The sequence below is a fragment of the Protopterus annectens genome, chromosome 2.part0 (assembly GCF_019279795.1).
Source record: "Protopterus annectens isolate FY-2018-M chromosome 2.part0, PAN1.0, whole genome shotgun sequence".
NCBI lineage: Eukaryota > Metazoa > Chordata > Ceratodontiformes > Protopteridae > Protopterus > Protopterus annectens.
In genome coordinates, this window is record NC_056728.1 from 816,485,262 (window position 1) to 816,510,342 (window position 25,081).

Sequence of the window (25,081 nt, forward strand, 5' to 3'; positions counted from 1 at the left end):
GAACAATAGTTTTCAAAACACTAACAAACAGCTCTGCTAAGGCCCTCCCAAATTACATCATTTTGACACTTAGGTATTTCCAGTATTCACATTACATCATCCTGACACTTAGTCTGGAGTTCCCAGGCAAACAAACTGCATTATTTAGCAAGCTAACACCTGCTCAGGAAACTATAACAATAAAAGACATTTCACATGTATACTCTAACAATTATTCCTTAAGTTAAGACAATAGAAAGAATGTGTTCAGCCAGGCACTTCTGCACCACTTTTTTAGATAATTGTAACTTCAAAGAACATTTGAAATGCTTGGCTTGATTTTTCTTACAGCAGATGGCAATGTTGCAACAATCTTGAAGTTCACATTTTACAATGTTTTCTTTCATTTAAAAACACAAGTCTGTTTTTTACATTTATTTTGTACAAATGATAGAATTATGTATCAAATTATATTTGACTAGTCTGGCAGCCTTCACCCATCTTTCCCCAATCTTCACATTTGTCATGGAACCCCTCTTAGAATTATTTAACTTAAGCTACATATGTACCGGAACTATGAAGAACTGCTGTCATGGGCCTTCCACAGACTCCAGGAAGTACAGATATATTAGTCTAACTAGTATAACTGGCAGGGCCATGGAGTGCATTATATCCGATTTCATAAACTATGATATCAAAAACATCATACACCTTGACCCTCAACATTTTGGTTTTGTCAAAGTGAAATCATGTCCACTCAAGTTAATAAACTTCATTGAGGGGGTCTCAGAGACTGTGGATAGTGGTCACTCAGTCCACAGAGCTTATTAGGATCTGACAAAGGCATTTGACACCATCCCTCATCCTGTTATTTTAAATAAATCAAGAGACCTAAATGTAGATCACTACATAGTAAGCTAGGTAGCAAACTGATTAAAGTAGCAAATGCCTCCTCAGAATGTAATAAAATAACTGGTAGTTCATCTCAAGCATTGGTGTTGGGACGCTTCCTAAAGTTCTACAATAAATCTAAAATTACCACATTAAAGACTCAGTCAAATGATCAGCAAGGGACTTAAAAGTGATCATCAGGAAGAGGAAAGCTAAACGTGAACTGGAACTAGCATATATTAGTACATATCCTTCCAACCTCCAAGCAGTAAATAATCCAGCTCTTTGACCAATGAAGTTTGGTGATGACTCCAAAATGGAAGTTATTGTCCGATTATCTCTTGACATAGTGTCATTACAACAGGATATAATGCTCATCAACCAATGCTGAACTCGAAAGTGTTAAAATTAAATGCAAAAAAATGTAGTATTGCTGAGTTTGGCAAAAATATTCCCCTCACCAACCTTCATTATAGCTTGCACCCTAATGCAAACTGACATAATTACTCAGTGTAGATTGCTAATCCACCTTAAAGCAGCCTGATCCTGGGAAATCAAACGCTGAATGAGAGAGTGTCCAGGCTGCAACTTATAAAAGGCAGTATTCAGGATGGCTCCAACTAGGACTTTTCAGTGGTCAGTATACTTCCTGGGGAATGAAAGAGATTGAGAAGGATCCCCTAAGAAGTCATCAACCAGATCCATGACACAATGGGTAGATGCTGGTCATCCAGGTAAAGAGACACCTATACCCTTCATGGCTTCTAGTTTGCTGCAGCAATGTGCATATATTTGGTGAACACCCTAGGGCCTAAGATGGGAAAATGGTACAGACTGGAATTGGTAATGATTGGCTCCAGCTTGGAAGTCTAGAAACCTCACAGACTTGTTTGCGATCTTGATGTAGTGGTAGGTAACTTGAAGGTCTAAAGAATACATCCCATCTCCTTCTGACAGACAAGGAAGGATGGACTGTATCATAAACATCCAAATGTTTTGGGGGGGGAAATAAGTTCATTTAGGCTACTTATGTCAAATATGGGCTTGATGTTCTTTGTCCTTGTGTAACAAAAAGAGCCTAGGGTAGAAACTTAATCCTTTCTAGTCTGGTTGGACCTCTTAGATGGCTCTTTTCCTTATAATGATTAACACCTCTTTTCTTACCACATTATTTTGATTGGGTGCAACATCTGGCAAGGTGGGAAAGAGTGAGGCTTGAGAGGGGTGTAAAATGAAACTGAATAATCTCTAGATATTGCTATTCTGCTTGTTGACCAGCCATATTTGCAAGTAGAGAGACAGAGTCTACACAGGGACATAGTCAGTCAATGTCTCATGGATTTTGTTGCTGTCCACTGGTGAAAGGACCGTGTTACACATGTTGCTACCAATTAAGTCTACCTCTGTACTAATAATATGAAAGTTGCCACGGTTCTTTTGATTCATTATAAACCTTTAGTTATTTTTTTGCTGTTGGCAAAACTAAAACTAGAGTTAATATGGGCTCTGCTTTGTCCTTAAAAAGATACATGACAGAATCTAAAATTTTACGCCAAAAGCCGAAACTAGGTCTTCCCTTTTTTTTCCATATTCTTAGGTATGTCTTAACATGTGGGAGGAAAAGAGTGGACCTATCAAATGGGTATTAGTAAAGGCTGCCTTGGTATCCTTGGTGAAATCTGTCATGTGTAGCCAAGTGTCGCTCCATAATACAGTGCTGGCACCTGCTGCCAGGGCTACACCCTCAGTGGAGTTAATGGCAAATCTCACAGTGAAGTTGGAAATGGATGACAGTAGTTAATGTCTGAGCTATCAATATGGTAACTCACCTAATGACCGATGCATCTCATCTACTAACACCCTATGGAATGACCATATATAAAAGGTAATATACTGCCCTCAGCCAGATTTACAGAATGAGTAAACATACTTCCTAAATCTTCCTACAACCCTTTACTCCTTTTCCAAGGGATGAACAACAGGGTTATTTGGGCTAAAGGCTTCTTAAGGGAAGCCACAATTGGATCAGATTTGAAACTTCCAATCCAACATCCTTCACACCAAGACAGAGCGAGTGAGGAGAACAAGTACAATTTTGTAAAACTGAAAACTTGTATCTACTCCAAAGTGAGAGATGGGAAGAGGCTTCAGTCATTCTTGTCTGGACTCTAATAAAGGCTTCCAATAACTTTTTATAGTTAATGCCTGTTGAAAGGATTGGAAGAGGATTTACAAGATCTTGCTGATGGTGGTCTCAAGCCAGTAATCCTATGAATTTCTCTATTGGTAAGAGAAGATAAACCTTCAGTCCTGACTAGTGCAGCAGGTAACTTTCAAAATCAGCACTAGAATCAGCAGAAGCTGCATTTCCACCAGTCTAGGCTTTGTGAGTTATGGATCTGGAGAAGGTCTACACTTATCTGATTTATGTTTTTGTTTTTATCTCTGCTTAGAAGACTCAGGTTAAGTAGGAACTTGTTTAGCCCAGCTGTTTGAGGAGCTCCTAATAAAGCAACACTGGAGACTGAAGTAGGGTGGGGGAAGGGTCAAAAGCTTTCTCCATCTTGAACGATTTTAATTTATTTTTCCTGTCTCTTAAAGTATTAGGAGGGAACCCCTTACAAATTTCACAAACAGTGTAAAATATTCTTTCCCTAACTAAACACATAAGGATTAATTGTCTTGCGATAGTATTTTGTGACCACATGTACCCTTACTAAATGCTTTACTGTCCATAACTCACACAACTCACACAAATTTTACAGCAGACAAATCATATTTAACAAAAACAACAAAACCAAAAATGTTATTATATCATAACAAACCTAACAACTGTGAAGGACAAGGCAAGAAAACTTCTGTGTGTCTTAGTGGGACTAGACAATCTGGTCAGGCCTTCTCAGGACAGACGACACAATATCAGTGCAAGCCCATGTAGTTGCCTTTGCCAGTCAAATCATTTTATCAATATCAGGGTCCACCCTTTAAGAAGGTTTAGTAGTCCAGAAAGCCTTCTTCAGAGTCTTACATGGTGTTATTGCAGTGTCTATGGCCATCCCTCTGTCTGTCCCATAATTTCAAGAAGTTCACTGAACCTGAGTTTATTAAGGGCTGGGAATCTATGCCTTTTTCTTCTTTGATATGTGGGTAGTAGACTCAGAAAACAGATCATATGCTACTTCTTGCACATATGTTTCTTATTACTATTTAGGAGTGATGGGTCCAAAGCTAATGAAGAAACTGGGATGTCTTAAGATACCACATAATGACCCTGTGCAAGGTTCCCACACAAAAAATGATGGCAGTGTCAAAACTGAAGGCTGCATTGCAAAAACTGAGACCACAGTCAACATCAACAATTTGCCAATATTGACATCAGTGTGTAGTAGATTGACTCCATCCTTCACACCAAGACAGAGCGAGTGAGGAGAACAAGTACAATTTTGTAAAACTGAAAACTTGTATCTACTCCAAAGTGAGAGATGGAAAGAGGCTTCAGTCATTCTTGTCTGGACTCTAATAAAGGCTTCCAATAACTTTTTATAGTTAATGCCTGTTGAAAGGATTGGAAGAGGATTTACAAGATCTTGCTGATGGTGGTCTCAAGCCAGTAATCCTATGAATTTCTCTATTGGTAAGAGAAGATAAACCTTCAGTCCTGACTAGTGCAGCAGGTAACTTTCAAAATCAGCACTAGAATCAGCAGAAGCTGCATTTCCACCAGTCTAGGCTTTGTGAGTTATGGATCTGGAGAAGGTCTACACTTATCTGATTTATGTTTTTGTTTTTATCTCTGCTTAGAAGACTCAGGTTAAGTAGGAACTTGTTTAGCCCAGCTGTTTGAGGAGCTCCTAATAAAGCAACACTGGAGACTGAAGTAGGGTGGGGGAGGGGTCAAAAGCTTTCTCCATCTTGAACGATTTTAATTTATTTTTCCTGTCTCTTAAAGTATTAGGAGGGAACCCCTTACAAATTTCACAAACAGTGTAAAATATTCTTTCCCTAACTAAACACATAAGGATTAATTGTCTTGCGATAGTATTTTGTGACCACATGTACCCTTACTAAATGCTTTACTGTCCATAACTCACACAACTCACACAAATTTTACAGCAGACAAATCATATTTAACAAAAACAACAAAACCAAAAATGTTATTATATCATAACAAACCTAACAACTGTGAAGGACAAGGCAAGAAAACTTCTGTGTGTCTTAGTTAGTGACTAGAAGGATGAAAAACATTGCCAAACAGAAAAAAATTAAAAAATGAAATGAAGGGGAACAAGGTTGTTATGATGCATTACACCCAATATGCCAGCATGTCCTATGAACATTTAAACGATAATACTACATACAGTAAAAGTGATATAATAGAATATCGTTTAGCTATTAAAAATATTCAGAGCTGTTGGAGAAGGGACTTAGGTTAGGTTACTTCACTAAACAAGACATCAATAATAAATTTGATACTACAAGTTGTGAAATGGTGAAATTTTACTGTCTGCCTAAAATTCACAAAAATGCCCATAAACCTCCTGACCGCCCTATAGTCTCAGCATGTAAGTATTTTTTGCATAATTTGGGGATTTGTTTGCACAATTTTCTTCTATCCTACATAATTAAACAACCTTCATTTATTAAGGACAGTTTTGATTTTCTTTCTAAGGTACTTGATTTATCATGGTTGGATGATATGTATTGGTTAACCATTGACATTAAAAGTTTATACACAAGCATCCAACATCAATTTGGGCTGGAAGCTTTAAGAAAAACATTGGGTGAAAGTCCTTTGACATATTACATTATTGAATTGGTTGAATTTTGTTTAATTAATAATTATTTTGAATTTGATGGTCAATTATTTCATCAACTTAAAGGTACAGCCATGGGGGCAGCTTTTGCTTCCATGTATGTGAACATCATGATGGGATTATTTGAAATGGACCATTTGTATAACACATTTTTTAAGGAACATGTAGTTTTGTATTATAGGTTTATAGATGGTTTAATTTTTGTTTGTAAGGGTGGTCAGGATAAGGTTAGGTGTTTTTTTGGATGATTTACAGACCAATAGATTTTCCCTCCAGTTTGATGGTTTCCAGTTAGGCAATAAAGTTACATTTTTAGATATCTCTTTAGAAGGGGGATCTAATGTCAGAGTTATAAGTAAGATACACAGAAAATTTGAAGATGGCACCCATTTTTTTGGATGCTCATAGTTGCCATCCCCCCATCTCTTGAAAGCTCTGCCTTATGGTGAACTTCTAACAGTTAGAAGGTTATGCCATAATAGCAATGAGTTGGATAGCGAACTAAATAAAACAGCTGAGTTATTTATTAATAGGGGATATTGTAAAGATATTGTTTATAACTCATTGGACAAAGTGAAAGGGCACATGCATGATAGGCGTGTTAGGGTGATTCATCAAGAAGTTAATTCTAGTATTGATATAAATATAAATTCTAGAAAAGTATATGTAGTTACTACTTATGACCTTTTATCTAAGGAAGTAAAAAGATGATTTCTCATTATTGGGATTTTTTATTAAAGTTTTAAGAGTTTTCCAATATATTATGTAAAGTTCCATTGTTTTCGTATTGGAGGGGCAGGAGTCTTAAGCATTTCTTAGTGCATAGTACATTTTCTTTACCTGAATGTACAATAGTATATACAATTCCTAGTGTACTAGGTACTTTTCCTTGTGATAAATGTATTACATATAAGCATATTATTAGAACATTTGCATATATTAATGGAATTCATTTTAATACACATGGGTTTTTTCCTTGTAACACAGAAGGTGTTATTTACGCACTGAAATGCCCTTGTGACATGTTTTATATAGGTGAGAGCAAGAGGGCTTTCAAGCTTAGGGTTCAAGAACACATTAGGGACATCAAACATGGGTGGGAGGGTGGCCTAATGGTTAAGGTATTTGCCTTACAAACACAAGGTGCAGGGTTCGATTCTCACAAGGGATAATTGGCTAGGCTTACAATGGCTCTCAAGGGCAGTTAGCCTAGTACTAACCTATGAACCTATGAACCTATGGTCAGCTTGAGTGCCTCCTTGCTATGCACTTTAAGGAGTATCATAATGGAACTCCAGATGGTCAGCAGGGCACAATATTCCAAAATGTGCACACTGATTGGTCAGCGTGCCCATTGTAAATCGGAGGTATACTAATAGAAAAAGGTCCAGTCGCCCGGACTTTTTCCATTAGTATGTCTTTTTTTTGTGTGTGTTAAACAGCAATGGAGAACGGAAGAGCTCCGTTGCTGTAATCTCGCTATGTTAAATGGGTTTAACATAGCGAGATATCTTAAAAAAGCAACGGAGATCTTCCTTTCTCTGTTGCTTTTTTTAAAGCTGTCTCGCTATGTTAAACTCATTTAACATAGAGAGACAGCTTTAAAAAAGCAGTGGAGAAAGGAAGATCTCCGTTGCTTTTTTAAAGCTATCTCGCTATGTTAAACTCTTTTAACATAGCGGGACACCTTTTAAAAAGCAACGAAGACCTTCCTTTCTCCATTGCTTCTACACACAGCTCTGATGTACTGTGTAAGCATATGCATGTGCAGCACATCAGAACTACTGCAGAATACTGGACAGCTGCGGAAGGGCAGCACGGAGGCATTATACAATGCCATTATTTAAGAAAAGTAAGCATTTTTTTTCTTAAATAATGTCATTGTATAATAGCAATAACCCACTTCTGGGTGTGGGTAATGCTGGACTTACCCACGGTTGTATTTGTTTGGCCACTCGGGCTTCGCCCTCATGACCAAACCACACCAACCGTGGGTAAATCCAGCATTACCCACACCCAGGCGTGGGTTATTGCTTAAGCATATACCTGTACGCAGATTTAATTTTGATATAAAGAAAAAACGTCTGTATAAAGAATCTTTGTTTATAATAAAATATGGCACACTAACCCCTGCTGGTATTAATGCAGAATGCAATTGCAAGGTTTTTATTTAATTAAATTTGATTGTCTAATTATTAATTATTCGATTAGTTCTAACATATAAAATGCTGGTGTTTTAGAATGTATTTTATATTCTCCTTTGAAGGCTGTTCCCGAGGTGCTAGAGGTTTTATTAAATTTTTCTACAGTATTTGGTGGTTGGACACAGGTTTTTTACTTTGTTTCTTATTAGAAAAAAATGAAACATCTGAGTTGAAACTTGAACTGGAAGCACTGTGAAGGCAGAATGATTCATAATAATATCAAACAAAAACAGCAGTCTCTGTCCTTCTGACATCATTCACACCTCCTCCCACCTGATCTCTATCAGTAGTCTCTGTCCCCTCATTTATCAGTCATGCGTTGTTGTCCCTCCTCCTATTCATCTTATTTGCATCTTGCAGGTTGTAATTCCTTTACTTTATCCAGCCCATCTCCTGTTAAACTGTGCTCCCATTGTAGCTAGCTTACCTGCATTTTCCTGAAAAATGAAAGGAAAAGGGTGACCGCAGTGGAATTCTTTTCTTTACAGTCTTTGTCTGTGAACAAAGCCTGGCTATAACAGTAAAGTGTGGTTGAAATGTCAAACTCTGCATGTGCAGCAGTGCATGTTTGAGTAACAGTAAGCACTTCCATCAATTTTCATCCATGTATAGTACTTAAATTATAAGTATGACAATAACAACATGAACAAAACTCCTAATGTATTGTCCATGAAATTATTTCCCAAGTGTTGCAAGGTTAAACAAGGATGGATCAGTTCTACCAGTGATGTAAATACTGAAGCAAACCTGCAGTAGGGGATTGTGCTTGCTGCCTTTTTAAAATTAAAGCATTATTGGTACTTTCTACTCTGGTGTAATTGTAAAATGTACCCCTGCTCAGGTTCCCTCACAGTATGAAAAGTTGGTTTATAGTACACAATAATACTTAATTGTAGGCTTTTGTGAACCCTGAGGTCACTGATGAGTTTCTTCTTTGATAACAAAATCAGACAGCAATATTTGACTTTATCAAACACTTGTTCACATTTCACCTTCACTTACATTCAGACCGTGCCTTTAATGCAACTCTCTTTTTCTGTCCTCCAGTTTGGGTTGAATCTGTTCTCTCCCAAAGTATTGAAGAAAGCAATATAAATGGGAGCTGACACTGAGCAATGCAGTCTATTAGGGGAGGGGGAAAGTGGGAGCACTGATTTCTTATATATGTTTCATAGCATACGTGTGTACTAGGCTAACATCCACTGGTGCCTTTATAAGTCTAGCCACACAACCCAAATGTATCCCACAAGTTATTGTGCCTTACAGGTTATTTTAAAGGTTGTATTTTAGTTAGGGTATGATTTTACAGCTACCTCTTTCCATCAGAGACATAGGTTTCATACCAGGGGTGAATTTTTAATTTCCCATCCATTGGTCCAGGCTCAGCTTGAATACATTTAGGGAAGGACTCTGCTTCACTTCAATGAGAATCCTATTCCATTTAATGGGGATTCTCTGAGATACATAACTGCCCCTACACCATGTCATATTTAAGTCAAAAACAAAGTTTAAATCCTTAGATCTAGTAATAATGGTGCTGTTCATTTTGTGGATATGCAAAACGTCCATCAGAGTCGGATCCAAGGAGGCGCCTTGTATACCATTCAAAAATCCCCTCTCAGTAGTCTGTAGGAAACACAGTATAGAAATATGGTTTTGAGGTAATCTGAATAGGACATTGTATTGACACTGTATTCTTTCTGTGAGGAACCTCTGTGGGCATTTCAGTTGTTGCATGTGCTTAATCAGGTACATACCAAAGGGGGCGTTATACGCAATGATGGCTCTGATGAGGGTTGACTACACTGGTTCAGTGATTTCTCTGGACCTAGATGCCATACCTTTACGTGTACGTTCACTGACATGGAATAACTTTCTTACCACCTTAGACACATGTTGGTCAAAAGCCATGTTACTATCTACAAGAGTCCCCAAGTTCCTGACTACTATGTCTACCTTTAGAGATGTTTTATCAATGAGGTAGTTTCCTTGGATGGTCAACTTCCTGTAAGGGATTATTATGCATTTTTTGGCACTGAGTTTTAAGCTGTGGGTTTGGCACCAGCCATTTGTCTCTTTAGACATTCCTGTAAGATGTTAGTATTTTGGGGGGGTTCTATGATTGTTCCTATCTTGCAATCGTCTGCAAATTTGATAAGCCAGAGGCCTTTGAGATTGGCCTTGACTTCCAAAAAATACATGCCAAACAGGAGAGGACCCAGCACAGAGCCCTGAGAGACTCCACTGGTGACTGGTCTCTTTGTGGAGGTAGTCTCTCCAATCCTGACTTCCTGGGTCCTGTATGTGAGCCAGCTGGCTATCCATCCAGTTACATAGGCGGTTTATGTCTAATTCCATGAGTTTATTTAAAATGCCCAAGTGGGGTATTGTGTGAAATGCCTTACCTAGGTCAAGGTAGGCAGTATGCATCATTTTATCCTTATCCATTGCCTTGGTGACCTTCTCAAAGAAATCCCTCAAGTTCATTAGGCATCACCTGCCTTTGACAAAACAAAACTGGGCTGGTTCCAGTGTTTCAAGGCTTCCCATGTCATTGTTAATCCATTCCATGATAATTCTTCCCATAGCTTTGCATATGAGACTAGTCAGACTAATGAGTCTTTAGTTCCTGGAATGGTCCACGCTTATGCAGAGGGTTGACTGCTGCAGTTTTTCATTCACATGGCGTGAAGCCTGTGCAAAGGCTATGGCTGAATAGCGCAGGGGCTCTGATATGTCATATTTCAGGCTATTTAAGAGGCATCCTAGGATATTACTGGGGCCCATCTAAGCTGTATTCCTGGTCTTAGACTGTATAGATTTAAGGCCTGCTCCCTACAAATAGTTATAGGGTTATGTTTGTTGTTATTTCCTGGGTGGTTACTGGGGGTGGGTGGGTAAAGTTGAAGCTGAAGTCTCCTGGTTCTGTGAATGTGGCTTCATTTACCAACAGTTCGGCACACTCTGTTGTGTACTGCATTTGTGGTTTTAGATAACTAAAGAAGATCTTATGTCTGTCCTTGGTCTGGGACACTATCTTTACTTTAACATTAATTTCATTGGACTTAATTCGTCCTCTTAGTTGTCTATTCAGTTTGATGAGAGAGTTTTTATCTTTTTTGGTGCTACGCTTCTTAATTTTAGCTATGACTTTTTTCTTTTCTTATACAACCTGTTTAATTTTAGATTGCACCAGGGTGGTTTGTTTTTTGAGAACAGACTCTCTGCAATCACTGACATGGTTGCACAGAGCTTCTGTGAATAATTTGCATAGGCTGCTGTGTTACCTGGGTTTGGAGGGATTTGAAATGTTGACGGGTCGTCACTTAATAAAACGTTTGCCTTGCAGTAGTTTCATGCTGTTGCAAGGTTTGCCTGGGTTACAGAACTGATTCTTATTTCTAAGGACACTTTGTGGTCTGACCTTACCAGAGAGGACATGACACTGGGGGGGGGATAGTGCAGCATTCTCCCATACTTGTAAGTACCAGATCCATTGTGTTTGTACCTCCAGTAGGTGTATGCACTAACTGATCCAGGGCATTTGGGTTTACAAAGTCTAGGAATCTCTGTGCCTGCAAATTTGGGGTCACGTAGGATTCTCAGTTTATAGAGGGATAATTAATGTCCCCCATAAGGATGGTAATTGGTTGAATGGTAAGTGTCTCCAGTAGGTTTTAGTGTGAGCTATGGGTTTTGTGGGACATAGAGGGTGACCTATAGTTTACTTGGTTGACTTTTTCGAAACAGTCACCAAAGCCATTGATGAGGGAAAGGCAGTCCATACAGCCTACCTCGATCTGGCGAAGGCCTTCGATACAATACCCCACTCGGGTATCATTGAAAAACTCATCAGCTTAAATGTTAACCCATACATCACAAGATGGGTTGCAAACTGGCTGAGTGACAGAACCCACAGGGTCAGAGTTGCTGGCGCCATGTCAGACTCAAAGCCTGTCACAAGTGGTGTACCACAGGGCTCAGTCCTGGGCCCACTCTTGTTTGGCATCTACTTTTCCAAGTACAAGCAAACACAGGAGGGTTATGGCTGACAAAGTTTGCAGATGACTGCAAACTGGGTGCCATAGTAGAAAACACATCTGACACAGATATCCTTCAGAAGGGTCTCACAGAAATGGATAACTGGTGCCAGGGCCATGGCCTAAAGTTAAATGCCAAAAACTGCATAGTCATACCCTTGGGGAAAAACAGGGTTACCCCTAGCTACCAAATAGGTGGCAATCCACTGAGCACAGAAGAAGTTATCAGGGACCTGGGGACCCAGGTTGATAGTAGTCTGTCATTCGACACCCATGTAGCTAAAGTAGTTAGGAAGACCTTCTACATTGCCCACCTTATCATGAAGGGATTCTCATCTAGATCAAGGGAGGTCATAGTCTCCCTATACTCATCACTCATCAGACCAATGATTGAGTACAATGCCCCATTCGAATGTATCTGACCCGACACTTGCAGCAGCTGGAGAGGCCACAAAAGTTCCTCACCAAAAGGATAAAGGGTCTCAAACATCTGTCCTATGCTGCCCAACTGAAAGAACTCCAGCTCTATTCAGTCACTTACCGCTTGCTCAGAGGTGACCTTTGCCTAACATATAAGGCCATGTCAAACCCAGATTTGATGAATATGCTTCACCTCAAAAAATCTAGATCCGTCAGAGCCACAAGGGCGGGAGACTTAAACCTCGACACGGCTATTAATAGAACGTGCTGGAGGGATAGATTCATCACCCAAAGACTCCCTATGCTGTGGAATAAAATCCCGGTATATGTGAGGCAGAGCACCTCGCTGGCCTTGTTCAAGAGAAATCTTGACCAATGGATGGGAGATCGCAGATATACCCCAGGGATTACCTCAGTGTCACTGCTCGACAGAGGCACAGCAAAATAATGGGTATAGTTCCCCATACTAAAGGGGTGGCGTAAGCCACAAAACTATGGGCTAGGCTTGTAAATGCCCTCGGGCAGATAGCCTAGTATGAACCTATGAACCTATGAACTAGGATGTGTTATGGGACTTTGTCTATGGTAATCTGGACATGAAAGAATCCCACTGCCTCATCCTGTTTAAACAACCTAGAGTTATGCTTGTTATTGATGTATGTCTAGACACCTCCACCTTTAGTCCCCATCTGTGCAGTTGCTGGTCTAAATATGTGGAATGTACTGAAGCTTTGCACTGCTAGGATACCCTCTGTGGCTTTAAACCATGTCTCAGTAACTGCACTGATGTCTGCATTCTCCAAGGTGAGGAGAGCTTGGAGGGAGTGGAGCTTCTTATTTAGAATGCTGGCATTGAGCAGTAACACTTTTAGACTTCCTAACTAATGAACCTAGCAAACTAATCATTGCAGTTCTGAAAGCTTTATAACAATTAGCTCTGTCTAGAAGATTTTTTTTCAGTGTAAGAGAGTAACAAAATATTCATGAGATTCATAGATATGTCTCGCAAATACATTACTTGATTGCATTTTTATAGTATTAAATAGGCTAATGTTCTTGAGTAATCAAATTACTGTACAAGTTTATAAGATATAAAACTGTGCTGTTTTTTAAGAAATGTATTATTTTAAATTAATCATTTTGTTAGAAATGGTTGGGAATTTGTATATGGGAACGCTGTTAAGCAGTTGAAGTAGCATTCTGATGGAACCATTACGTGGAACATATATTGATAGTAAACAAAGATTTAGTGCATAGCCCAACAGATGGTATATCACTTTTTTAGACAATAAATTAGTACAATTGCTTTGTGTCTGTTAGTTGCTGTGCTAAAATTGAAAAATAAAAATCTTATCAGTTGCAGACAAATTAAATTCCTGTAAACATCCCCTAATCTAGTGTCTAAGATTAATGCAGATCAAAAATGAGATCCGATAATTGATGTAGTACTTCTTGTGTAAAGCTGTCATTCATGTAAATCCTGTGTTGTACATTGAGAAAAAAATGTAATTACATTCATTAACTTACCTTCTTGCATTTCATGTTGCAGGTTCTGGACAATCTGTGCTGATATGACTGCTCAGTATTCAGTACCCAACCCCTCAGTCCCAGCTAAAATGTATATGGAATATCAGGGGTTGGCTAGCTACTTATCTAGTGGAGGTAAGTGGGGGACTCTGGAGGAACTCCTAATTTAGAATACTTATACTTTCTCATCATTATGTCATCTTCCCAACAAAGAACTGTCAAAATGTTTTAATTATTGTCTCTTTCTTGATTTAGCAATGTTTCAAGTTACTTTTCCCCTGCATTTCAAACCGATATAAAAGTAAATTTTTTCATTGTCACTGTTGCTTTGTGTTCCACTACAAAGTGAGTCATGAGAACATTTTACTTTGTTGTTAAGATGATGAAATTTTCATCATCAAATACAATAGTCTGTATACATTCATGAATTTCAACCTTATGAACTCTGGGATGAGTGGTACTATTAGACTTCATGAAATAGCTCTACGCCAGAAAGGAACAACAAATGCTAAAGAATCAGAAGCCTCAAGGAAGTTGTGTCTACCCTTCTTGTGGGTCATTCAGTTCTACAAGAAACAGCACAGAGCGCCGCCAAGGGAAATTATTTCAAATGATTGTCACTGAGGACTGAATCCACACTAGGCCTATTATTATCCTGAAATAAGAAGCAATGAATGTGGGGTAAAGCAGAACACAGAGGGAAAGAAAGACATTTTATTTACTTATTTGTATTTTATTTATTGGTAGTCAGGTTAGCTCAAAAGGCACAAATGCCTCTCAGTGGCCTGGAAGCACTGCCTGTTTAAGTGGCTTACTTTGAGTCACGCTATGAAGGGAGAACTTGATGAACAAGTTGTAGATTAACCAGCTCACTAACAGTATAGTGTGTGTGTGTGTGTGTGTGTGTGTGTGTGTGTGTGTGTGTGTGTGTGTGTGTGTGTGTGTGTGTGTGTGTGTGTGGTGTGTGCATTTGTCTATGTGTGTTTGTGTATGTCATTATACACACACGCAAACACATACACACTCAAACTAAAAATTATCCTATCATAACATAAAGGTGATAAAGACAGACTGCAAAGAGGTAGAATTCATTTTATCTGTGTTAAAAAGCAGTGGGAAATCTGACCTGGAAAATACTGTGAAACACTTTTTAGTTCACTAGCTTTCTGTGAAGTAATTGAGCTACTTTCTGATCAGATGAGTTTTTTTTTTTTCTGATACCCACAGTGAAATTAAAATCACAAATATTTTTAATCTTGTATTGCCTCTAGTATGTTGGAAAAAGGCTATACATGGCCTCAACGGGCTTGCTTGAAAGTGGGTTTGCAGCAATATAAACCACTTGTTTTCTTTACAAATTGCTTTATCCTTTGTTAATAACACTAAAAGGAAGAATTTTTAAGGGTACAACTGAGGACCCCTTCATTAGAGGCACTATGTGGAATCCCATCTGCTGCATGTAGCCTCCTACTGCAGGCCAGAAAGATCAGTGGTCACAAGGATAAGTTAATTGTGTATGCCTGATAAATATTTCAGCAACTGTGTGATAGGCATCAGTAATGTATATCTTCAGACCAACACTAGAAGCATTTCACTCTGCAATAAGGTAAGGCATTTGGGATTAAAGCATGAAAAATCTCCTCTCTCTCTCTGCATGTTGATAGTTTTGGTCCCTTATGGCTCAATCTTTGCCCCTCATCATAAGATGTTGTATATGACATAAATAAAGTTTATTATGGATAGAAGGCTGATGGTCTAAGAGGTCAGCAAAGGTAGGGACACATAAAAAGTATAATAAAAGATACATGGATCTCAAGTTCAGCAAGAAGAGGAAGTCATTATGAGGAGGACATGACTAGCAGAACGACAAGAAGCTGTTGAATCCTCTTGAACTTATAGCCTTTAGTAATTATCAACAGCAAAAGTGGTTGGTTTGAAATGTTGATAACATTTACCGTACTAAGTTGTGAAACACTATATCTCACAATGGTGTTGTGAAGAGCAGCTGGTCGCCTTTAGTTACTCCGGAAACTAGTTAGTATAAGTTGACTAAAACTTAGTATCAGTCCGGTTAGAAGTTAATAGGAGGGTCTTAGAATGTGGCATTCATGTTGAAATCAGTTAAGAGAAACTGGAAAATACCAAGTAATGGAACTAAAAGCTGTTGAAATACTGAGCTAATGAGATGAGTGCATTGCAAAGGGAAATAACGAAGCTGCTTCCCTTGATGAAAGTTGAGGAGCAGTTGTTCAATCCAGTAACCTGACAAAGGTATCATTAGAAGAAATCCTGGTTAAAATTCAAAATATCATCATTAAGTTACTTGATTTTAAAGATACAGCATTCAGTAGAGCCTCAGACGTCAATGAGATACTAAATGATCATTTGGGCATCATCTTAGCATCACAGTAAGAGAACTGTTGAGGAGTGCTGCAATGGGAATTGTGCAAACACTACAATACAGAAGTAACTGAGAAGTACTGGAAAGATGGAGCACAGGGCATTGTAGAGAATGATGACGTTTATATCACATGCAGTCACCCATTAACAGCAGTTCGAAAAACAGATGTGACAAAACCAGATATAGTAGCTCATGAAAAAAAAACAGATATAGTAGTCTGTAAAAAAAGGCAAACATAGCAATAAATCATTGAAATTGCTATACCCAGTGATTACAGTGATTTACGTACAGAAATGCAAAGTCTTACAATACCAGGATTTGCAAACAGAAATGAGAGCAATATGGAAGAAAAAATATCCAAACTGTTCCACTAGTAGTTGGAGCAACAGGTCTAATAATAAAGATTTACAGTTGTTCTTAGATATGATACCAATACACGTAACCTCATATGAATTACAGAAGGATGGTCATTCGGGGGCACATCGTTGTTACTGAGAAAAGCACTCTTGGCTAACATTAAAGACTGAAAAAATACTAATTTCAAGAACTTTAATCATGCCCTGACTTAGAAATGGGATCCATTCCCACCATGGTATTAGAAATGCAAAATACTTGGAGAAATTAAACCAGGCAAATAAGCATTGAAGGGATGCCGAATAAATTTAGGATTCTGAAAGGCAAGTAAACTGATGAAGAAGACACGCCTAAAAGGAAAAAACATTTACATAATTGTAGTCCTGGAAAAAGAAAAGGGGTACAGTGTGTATGTGTGTGTGTGTGTGTGTGTGTGTGTGTGTGTGTGTGTGTGTGTGTGTGTGTGTGTGTATATATCTGTGTGTGTGTGTGTGTATATATATATCTGTGTGTGTGTGTGTGTGTGTGTGTGTGTGTGTGTGTGTGTGTGTGTGTGTGTGTATATATATCTGTGTGTGTGTGTGTGTGTGTGTGTGTATATATATCTGTGTGTGTGTGTGTGTGTGTGTGTGTGTGTGTGTGTGTGTGTGTATGTCTATGTGCGTGGCGTGTGTGCGTGCGCGCGAGTGTGTGGATGTGCGTGTGTGCGTGTGTGCTTTTTTTTTTTACACAGGAGAAGTAGGCAGTATATACTTACTTACATTCAAATCACATTAAAATTTAGAGTGCCACAAAACATTTTGGCGATGGCCAATGGTTGTAGCCAAAGAACTTCTTGATTTGGTGAGATCTGAGACTTTTATGATAAAGGGAAAAATCCTCTCTTCAGTCTGCAGGTTTGGAAAAAATATACAAAGTAGGAGATTTATTTATTTATTTATTTGCAAATTACTTTTCAGTATAGACATATCAAAAATGATCTCATTTTTGGCAGCAATTCATGAATGTTAATAATTAAATTAATGTTTAGGATTTTGTAGCAAGTACTTTCAAGATTTTCTTCCTGCAAGGGGCCAGGGATTTACAGATTGACATGAAGCTTGAAGTCTGTGATAGCGTGAGTTTGAGAAAAGTGATTGGTGAACTGCAGCATGATTCTGAGGAGGTGTGTCAATGCAGGTAAGTGGAATATTGGAGGTCGTCTAGAGGTCAGACAGGAAGAGAGAATGAGAGACAACGAGGGGAAGAGAGAGAACTTGGGGGAGAGGGAGAAAGTAAACATTGAGGCAAGAACAGTTTCCCCTCTTTAAATACAGACTGCAGTAAAGGCAAAAAGTGGCTTTTGGTGTAGGAAAATAAACCCAAAGGAATTGAGACATTATGGATCACTCAAATATTTAACAGGACATAGCAGAATTACATAAGTGATATGCAAGTAACTTGTAAGAGAATCACTGTTACTGTCTCCGATGTACCACATGATTTATAGTTTATATATGGGTACTAGAAGTGGGCAAGTTATGGTGGTGGAATGAGGGTGTATGAGTGGAGAGACAGTCCAAGTTAAATATGGTGGAATAGTCTTAAAACTGACAGGAAAAATATTAATTTTATATATGTTGTCAGTATGTGAAGCTGGTTGTAACAAGAAGCCAATAAGAGGGAATAATTGGCTAAGAGGCATGCTGATGTTTCTTCTGTAGTTATGCGGATGTTGTGTCTGTATCCCACAGACAGTTGGTGAGAAAGAGTGTCCACAGTAACTAATGAATAATAATTTTGCTTTGTAATCATTGAAAGTGTTGAATGGCCAATCAGAACTAAGCTGTTCTAGGATGTAAGGGGTCGCCATATGAGGCCTGCTGGGAAACACAAGCAAGTACCATCTATAGTTCAATTTTACCTATTTTTGGTCTGCAGGGTTTTCAGTTTAAGGGCTACTGTGGTATGAATGTGAGAACTGCACTCTAGGAAAATTCCGATGGAGTCATGTTTGTACAAAAGTTGAGACTTCTGCAAACTGACAACAAAAGCATTTGGACTACATTTTTGCATTCAGAAAAGTACATTTTAAGTACATTTATAATTGCACTTATCTTACCATTTAAATCAGTTTGGTGTCTTTGTTTTTTGCTCTTTATCTGACATTAAAGCTATTAATTTAAGGCATTTTTATAGTCTGCATTGCTTTTTGGTTTCTATGCTGGGTGTAGGTGTTTTTCTGAGTTTGGGTCCCTCCCACCCGCAAAATTTGCTGTTATGTTTTTATACTTGGAGGCTTTTGAGCCACTTGCTCCTACTGTATACCTGGCCCTAGAAGCTCATTCCAGTGTTATCCTCTCAGCTTGTCTTATTGGGTACTGACAGAAGAAACTGGGAAGGTGCCCTACCCCCTTAGGCTGCTAGTGTACTTTGAAACTGCCTTTAATGTGTATGTTCCTCATTGCAGGCTTGTCTGCCTTTGAATCTCCTTGCAATTACTTGTAGCTAGTTGCTAGATTTGTTTCTGGTGCCTTTTCAGTTGTGGCTAACTAATGTGTGTTTTTATATTAAAAAGAATGGGACTGCAGTTCTTGTGAGAGTAGAAAGGTAGTCTGGTCTGTTCGAGTTTGGAAGCACACAGGGAGGCTTAAAGTGAGAATTACTTGTTGTAGCTATTTATTTGACTTCTTTCTTCCTTTTCACTTTTGTCATTCTAAAGCACGTTTTTATATTATGTTGGCTTTGACTGCAATTCTAGTGGGAGTAGAATGGTAGATCAGTCTGTCCTAGCTTGGTAACACATGAGAGCTTAAAGTAACAATTACTTGTTGTAGCCAGTTGGTACCTTTTCACTTTTGGATAACCAAAGTTCGTTTTTACATTAAGAAGAAGACTGGAACTGCTATTCTAGTGGGAGTAGTAAAGTAACCTGGTCAGTCCAAGTTGAGAAACATACAGGGAGGCTTAAAGTAAGATTGTTTCATTAGCCAGAGGGCTTTTTAGGGATTTAGTTGGGTGTTAATCTGCACCTGAGAACTACTTGGTGCTGTGTTGTTACATTAAGAAGTTCCAGATCATCCATCTTATGAGAGAAGGTGTTTACCTTGTCTTTCTGAGTTGGGAGGCATTCCAGGGAGCTTATTGTGTAGTTGTTTATTGGCCAGAGGGCTCAGCAGTTAGTTTTCAGCCTTTTCTCTCTGCTAAAATTAGGCCCGTTTTTGTGTAGCTGTTCACTTCTTGGTGGTTGTTAGCAGTACCCTGTATAGTAGCAAACCTACAAAGGGAGTACTTAGGGTTTTAACCTGTAACACAGGCAGGCTTTACATGGAGCTAAGTTTAGGGCATCTAGATCATAGCACTATCTAACATCTAACCTTTACCCTAGACACCATTCAGGTGACCCCTGTAAAACACAATCAAAAGATTATGTTATGCTCCCAGATAGTTAATGTGAATAATAACTAACGAGTTGACTTATATTGTTCTGTTACTTATATCTATAACCTCCATTTACTACAATTGTAATTCTAACTAATGCTTTGGAGCCAACCAGTAACTTTAGCAATACACGCTATGCAATTCAGGGTAAAAGCAAGGCATGAATTGACTGGAGGAGTTGCAATTATTATGGAAGGTGTTAATGTTATAAATACTGCATTTTATGAGTAGTCCACCTCGTCTCTGTAAAAGCTATATACATCACACATTTTATGTTAGAAGTGATTATGATGATTTCTTGTTGAGTAGTGTAGTCATTGTTTCAAAGATAAGATTAAGGAAGAGAGGGCAATGAAGAGGCATAGAAGATGAGGACACATGGCAGCTTAGTTATCGGTTCATAACATTACTGATACAGAATTGTCTGTGCACCAGGCAACGGGGACTCAGCGTAGTCTGAGTCACTAGTCATGGGTTTGAAAAGACAGAATAGCCATAGGAATAATGAACAGCATGGTATGCGACTGGGTGAGTGAGTTAGTTAGTTTGGATATGTACATCTATTTGTTTTATGTAACTTATATGCAAAAAAACGACTGATCTGTTGTCATGACTAGTTAAAATCTATGGCTATGATTAGAGAACACATTCCTGGCAAGATAATGATGCAGCAGCCTGTCATTATGACAAAGGCATGTGTACTTCTAGCAGGATGGTTGAAAAAAGAGTTTCACACAGTAGATATGGAATAAAATCATCCTCACGGAATGTCAACGGGCTGAACAACCCCACTAAGGAAAGCAGAATATTAAAATATTTAAAACAACTGCACCCTTAGACTGTGCCATTACTGGAAACACACCTTCATGAAAATGAACATAAAATACTAATCAATGGTATTTTGTTGAGGGATGTTGTATCTCCTAACTGTATGGGAGTGGCCCTCGTTACAGTGGGAAGAAAATTAAGGACAAGAAAGTTTGTTAGGGTGAAATTATGGGTGACAGGAGGAATAAATTTTGTAATTTTCAATGTGCATTTTCTGACATGCACTGAACAGGGAGAGTGAGAGAATTTAGAAAGACATGAAAGAGTTGGTTGCCTTCCTGAAAGGGTAACTATATAGACTGGAGATTGGAATAAATTGGCAAGTCTTGGAGACATGATAGGTGGCCTGAGAGTCACTTAGATTCCCAGGTTAGGGGATATGCTGGCGGTTATACATGGTTCGTGGGAATGAATAATGTTTCTACAATAATATATGGAACTCTTTGTTGTACCTATTATTTAAGTAATATAGGTTAGGCTATTGGAATAATAAAATATACATCTCAACAAAGTATGTATATGTACAGTAGCAAGAGCTTCTATGTATACCATAATAAATTCTGATCATGTCCCCTGGGGTGCCATTTCCAAGCTGCTGAGATGTTTAAAATAAAAAGGGAAATATTACAGGTGCTTGAGAATAAGTTTAATGTAGACAGTGAAATTGAAGGTATTACACTTGAGAGACACAAACATAAGAAATAATACTTACTAAAAGAGTCACTTAAATATATTTTCTTTCATGATTCTTAAGAATATCAGAAGGTTGTAGTGGAGTGTTTGTGACAGCAAAGGTCACAAAGAATCATTGACAAGTCATGCCCCAAGGTCAGGGGCTCCTTAACTAAGGGTCCAGTTGATATTGTGGAGATGTATAGAGATTATCTGGGGATGTATAGAGATTATTTGGGGATGCATAGAGATTATTATGAAGGTTTATACAAAGCAAAGACTAAATGGGAGAAATATGAAAAAGATATTCAGAAGTACTTTCAGGATATCAGGGGGTGTCACCAGCAGCTGTACAGTATCAGGAAAATGACTTGATGGCTCTCATTACTATGGAGGGTATTTGGACAGTAATGAAAGGGCATGCACAGAGTAAAACCCTAAAAGGCAAATAAATTGATGAGGAAGACAAGCCTAAAAGGCAAAAAGTGACTTCTGGTGTAGGAAAATAAACTCAAAGGAATTGAGACATTATGGATTACTCATCTGTCCATCATGCCTTGTGGGACATAAAAATTAAATAAAAACTATATTAAATATTTAACAGGGCATAGCAGAATGACATAAGTGATTCGCAAGTAAGTTGCAAGAGAATCAGTGTTACTGTCTCTGATGTACCACACGATTTATAGTTTATATCAGGGGTGTCCAACCTTTTGGCTTGCCGGGGCTGCATTGAATGAACAAAAATTGTCTTGGGGCCGCATATAAAATATATCATATAGTTACCTCTTTCGCTACCACGGGAGACCAAACTCAACCTCCTGGCTGTACTGTAGGTGCATTTGAACAATTAATTAATGTAATAAATGCCTAATATTTGCCTTAAAATTCTAATTCTTATTCTGATTTTAATTCTCTAATCTAACAGTTAATTCTAACATCTTAGTTAATATATAGATTTTTTTTTACAAATAAACAGATATTCACTACAGCACTAGCATTTCTCACTGGGAAAGCCACTCCAGCAGTCCATCTACATACAATGTCAACATTAGTAGTCCTACAATACTATAATCCACAAAAATAAGCCAACAAATTTGCAATAAAGTAAAAAATTCACATTACTGACGTAATAAAACAATTCTGAATAAGCTACAAGAGGGTCTCACCCAAACAAGTGACTGGTGCCAGAAACATGGCCTCATGCTAAATGCCAAAAAAATGCATAATCATCCCCTTTGAGTGATGTCCCCACAAATTATCACATTAATAACAACGTTGTAAGCACGCAATCAGTCGTGAGGTGCTTGGGCACCCAGGTTGATAGAAATTTGACTTTTGACCACCACGTTGTCTCCGTTGTACGGAAAGCTTTTTACATGGCCCACCTCATTAGTAAGGGTATCTCATCCAGGGACAAGGAGGTCATAACATCCCTGTATTCTTCCTTTACAAGAGCAATTATTGAGTGCAACACCCCTTTTGGCACGTGCCTCAGCAAAACACCCTGTCAAAAGAAAGACTGCAACCATTTCTGACAAAAAAAGGTCAAAGGACTGAGTTCACTTAGTTATCCAAACAGACTAAAAAGCTTCTTGCTTTCCTCTGTCTCTCATTGGCCCCTATAAATTTCATCACTGGCTTGCTTTCCAAGCTAAGAAAGATCCTGCCTTAAGAGACTTTCTCTACCTCAGAAATACTGGTTATATTTAAAACACTCACTACAAAGACCACAGCCTTCACTGCAACTTAAACAAGCCACTTTGTATGGACAGGTTTTTGACACAAAAACTTTCAACTTCTGTAAAAATCTCCTCTCATTATCAAACAATGTAGTTCAATGACACTACAACTGGATGGATAGCCATGAATGCACTCCTTAAGTGAGTAGCATAGCCTTCATCAAACCGGAAGGAAAATCCACATACTAAACTTTCCCAGCTGGATGGCTATGATCTAATATTGGTTACTCAAGTCTACTTGTCTAGGAAGAGGGGCCTATTTAACTAAGAATTCCATATGCAAAAATATATTCAGTATACATATTAAATCTCTCTCTCTCTTATACACACACACAGACACACACACACACACACACACACACACACACACACACACACACACACACACACACACACACACACACACAGAAAAGGAGCCCATACTTGTAAAATAGGCAACCTCTGTAATCACATGACACAGTCTCACTGATTGAAATTGTCTGGAAGTCAAAATATCTGAAAAAAGAATCATAATAGAGATGGATTCATCCATGTAATTTCCCACCACCAAAAGGACCATCAATAAATCAACAAACAACTGCTCAGCAAAAATTAAATCAATAAGAAATCTATAAACTCTCTAAGATCATACTGCATACTGGAGTAAACATATAACTTCCCTCCAATCTAAAGCCATTTGACATTCAGACATTTTAATTTGTGCAGATGTTATTCACAGTCTGACCGTTTACTAAGCTGTAATGCTGACCATCGCTTTTGAAAAAAACAAATTCCCAGACTTTGTCAATAGCTCAAAATGAAGAAAAGATTATTTTTTTTATTTATTATGTATTTATTTAATTTTGGAAAACATCTTTAAAACTGTTAAACTGATTACACACACAGAAACACAGAAAAGTTATTGTGATGAGTAAACCACAGACTGCTGCAAGAAATCAGTCACCGCACACTATGCTTACGTCCGAACCAATGAAGCATACCTGTCAATTCCAAAATAATTAAAGTAGCTTAATAAGAAAGATATTTGCAAGGTTACATGGCAGTTTATATTGGAAATAAGTGGAGATATTAAAAACGCTCTGTTTCTCATAATTATGCTGAAAAGTCTTCCAAGGTAAATACAACCTTCTGATTTAGCATAGAAACATACCTCTCAACCTTAGAGCAAGAATTCTGGACAAAGCGAAAAATAAAATTGGGACACAGGCCCAAAAATAGTTATGCATGACAGACACCATTGAAACAAGTGTAGCTGCAAACATTATACATCACTTTTAATGTTTATATCCCATTATTGTCAGTTAAGCATTATATGGCTCATTCAATCCTGTCTTCTTTTGCAACAAAGAAAACCATACTTTGAAATGACAAATCCATTAAAAATAATAAAACACATTGGCTCCACATCCTGCAACTTCCTACCTGCAAACAACCACATAGCTTTCACTGATACTAGGTCTGCTTATTTCCACAGAATGACACCTCTCCCTAATTAAGTCTAATGGTATACAATCTACCAGGATCTGGACTACCTGAAATAAATTAAATTATGGCCTGTAAATTGCAAGTGCACCTTGTTTAATTAAACTACATTTCAAAGCCCACTTGCTGTATTTTTTTCAGTAACATCCCAATATCCATTTCCAGGTCACTTTACAAGACATTGGCAATGATAGACTTAGCATCCTCCGGATCCCTACAGGACCACACTCATACTGCTAACATTGTCCATTAAATGTAAATATCCATCCACTGTAAATGGCAAGAAGCTATGTCTTAAAAAATCTAT

The 25,081-nt window shown here is 38.2% G+C and overlaps 1 protein-coding gene across 1 annotated transcript in view; it reads left to right on the forward strand.

Moving 5' to 3' along the window:
* LOC122793740 (purpurin-like) overlaps positions 1-25,081 on the forward strand; it is a 102,655-nt gene that overhangs the window by 47,847 nt on the left and 29,727 nt on the right. The window contains exon 3 of the mRNA XM_044061939.1: positions 13,898-14,010. Within this exon, the coding sequence (XP_043917874.1) occupies positions 13,898-14,010 (113 nt within the window). The remainder of the gene's footprint in view (positions 1-13,897; positions 14,011-25,081) is intronic.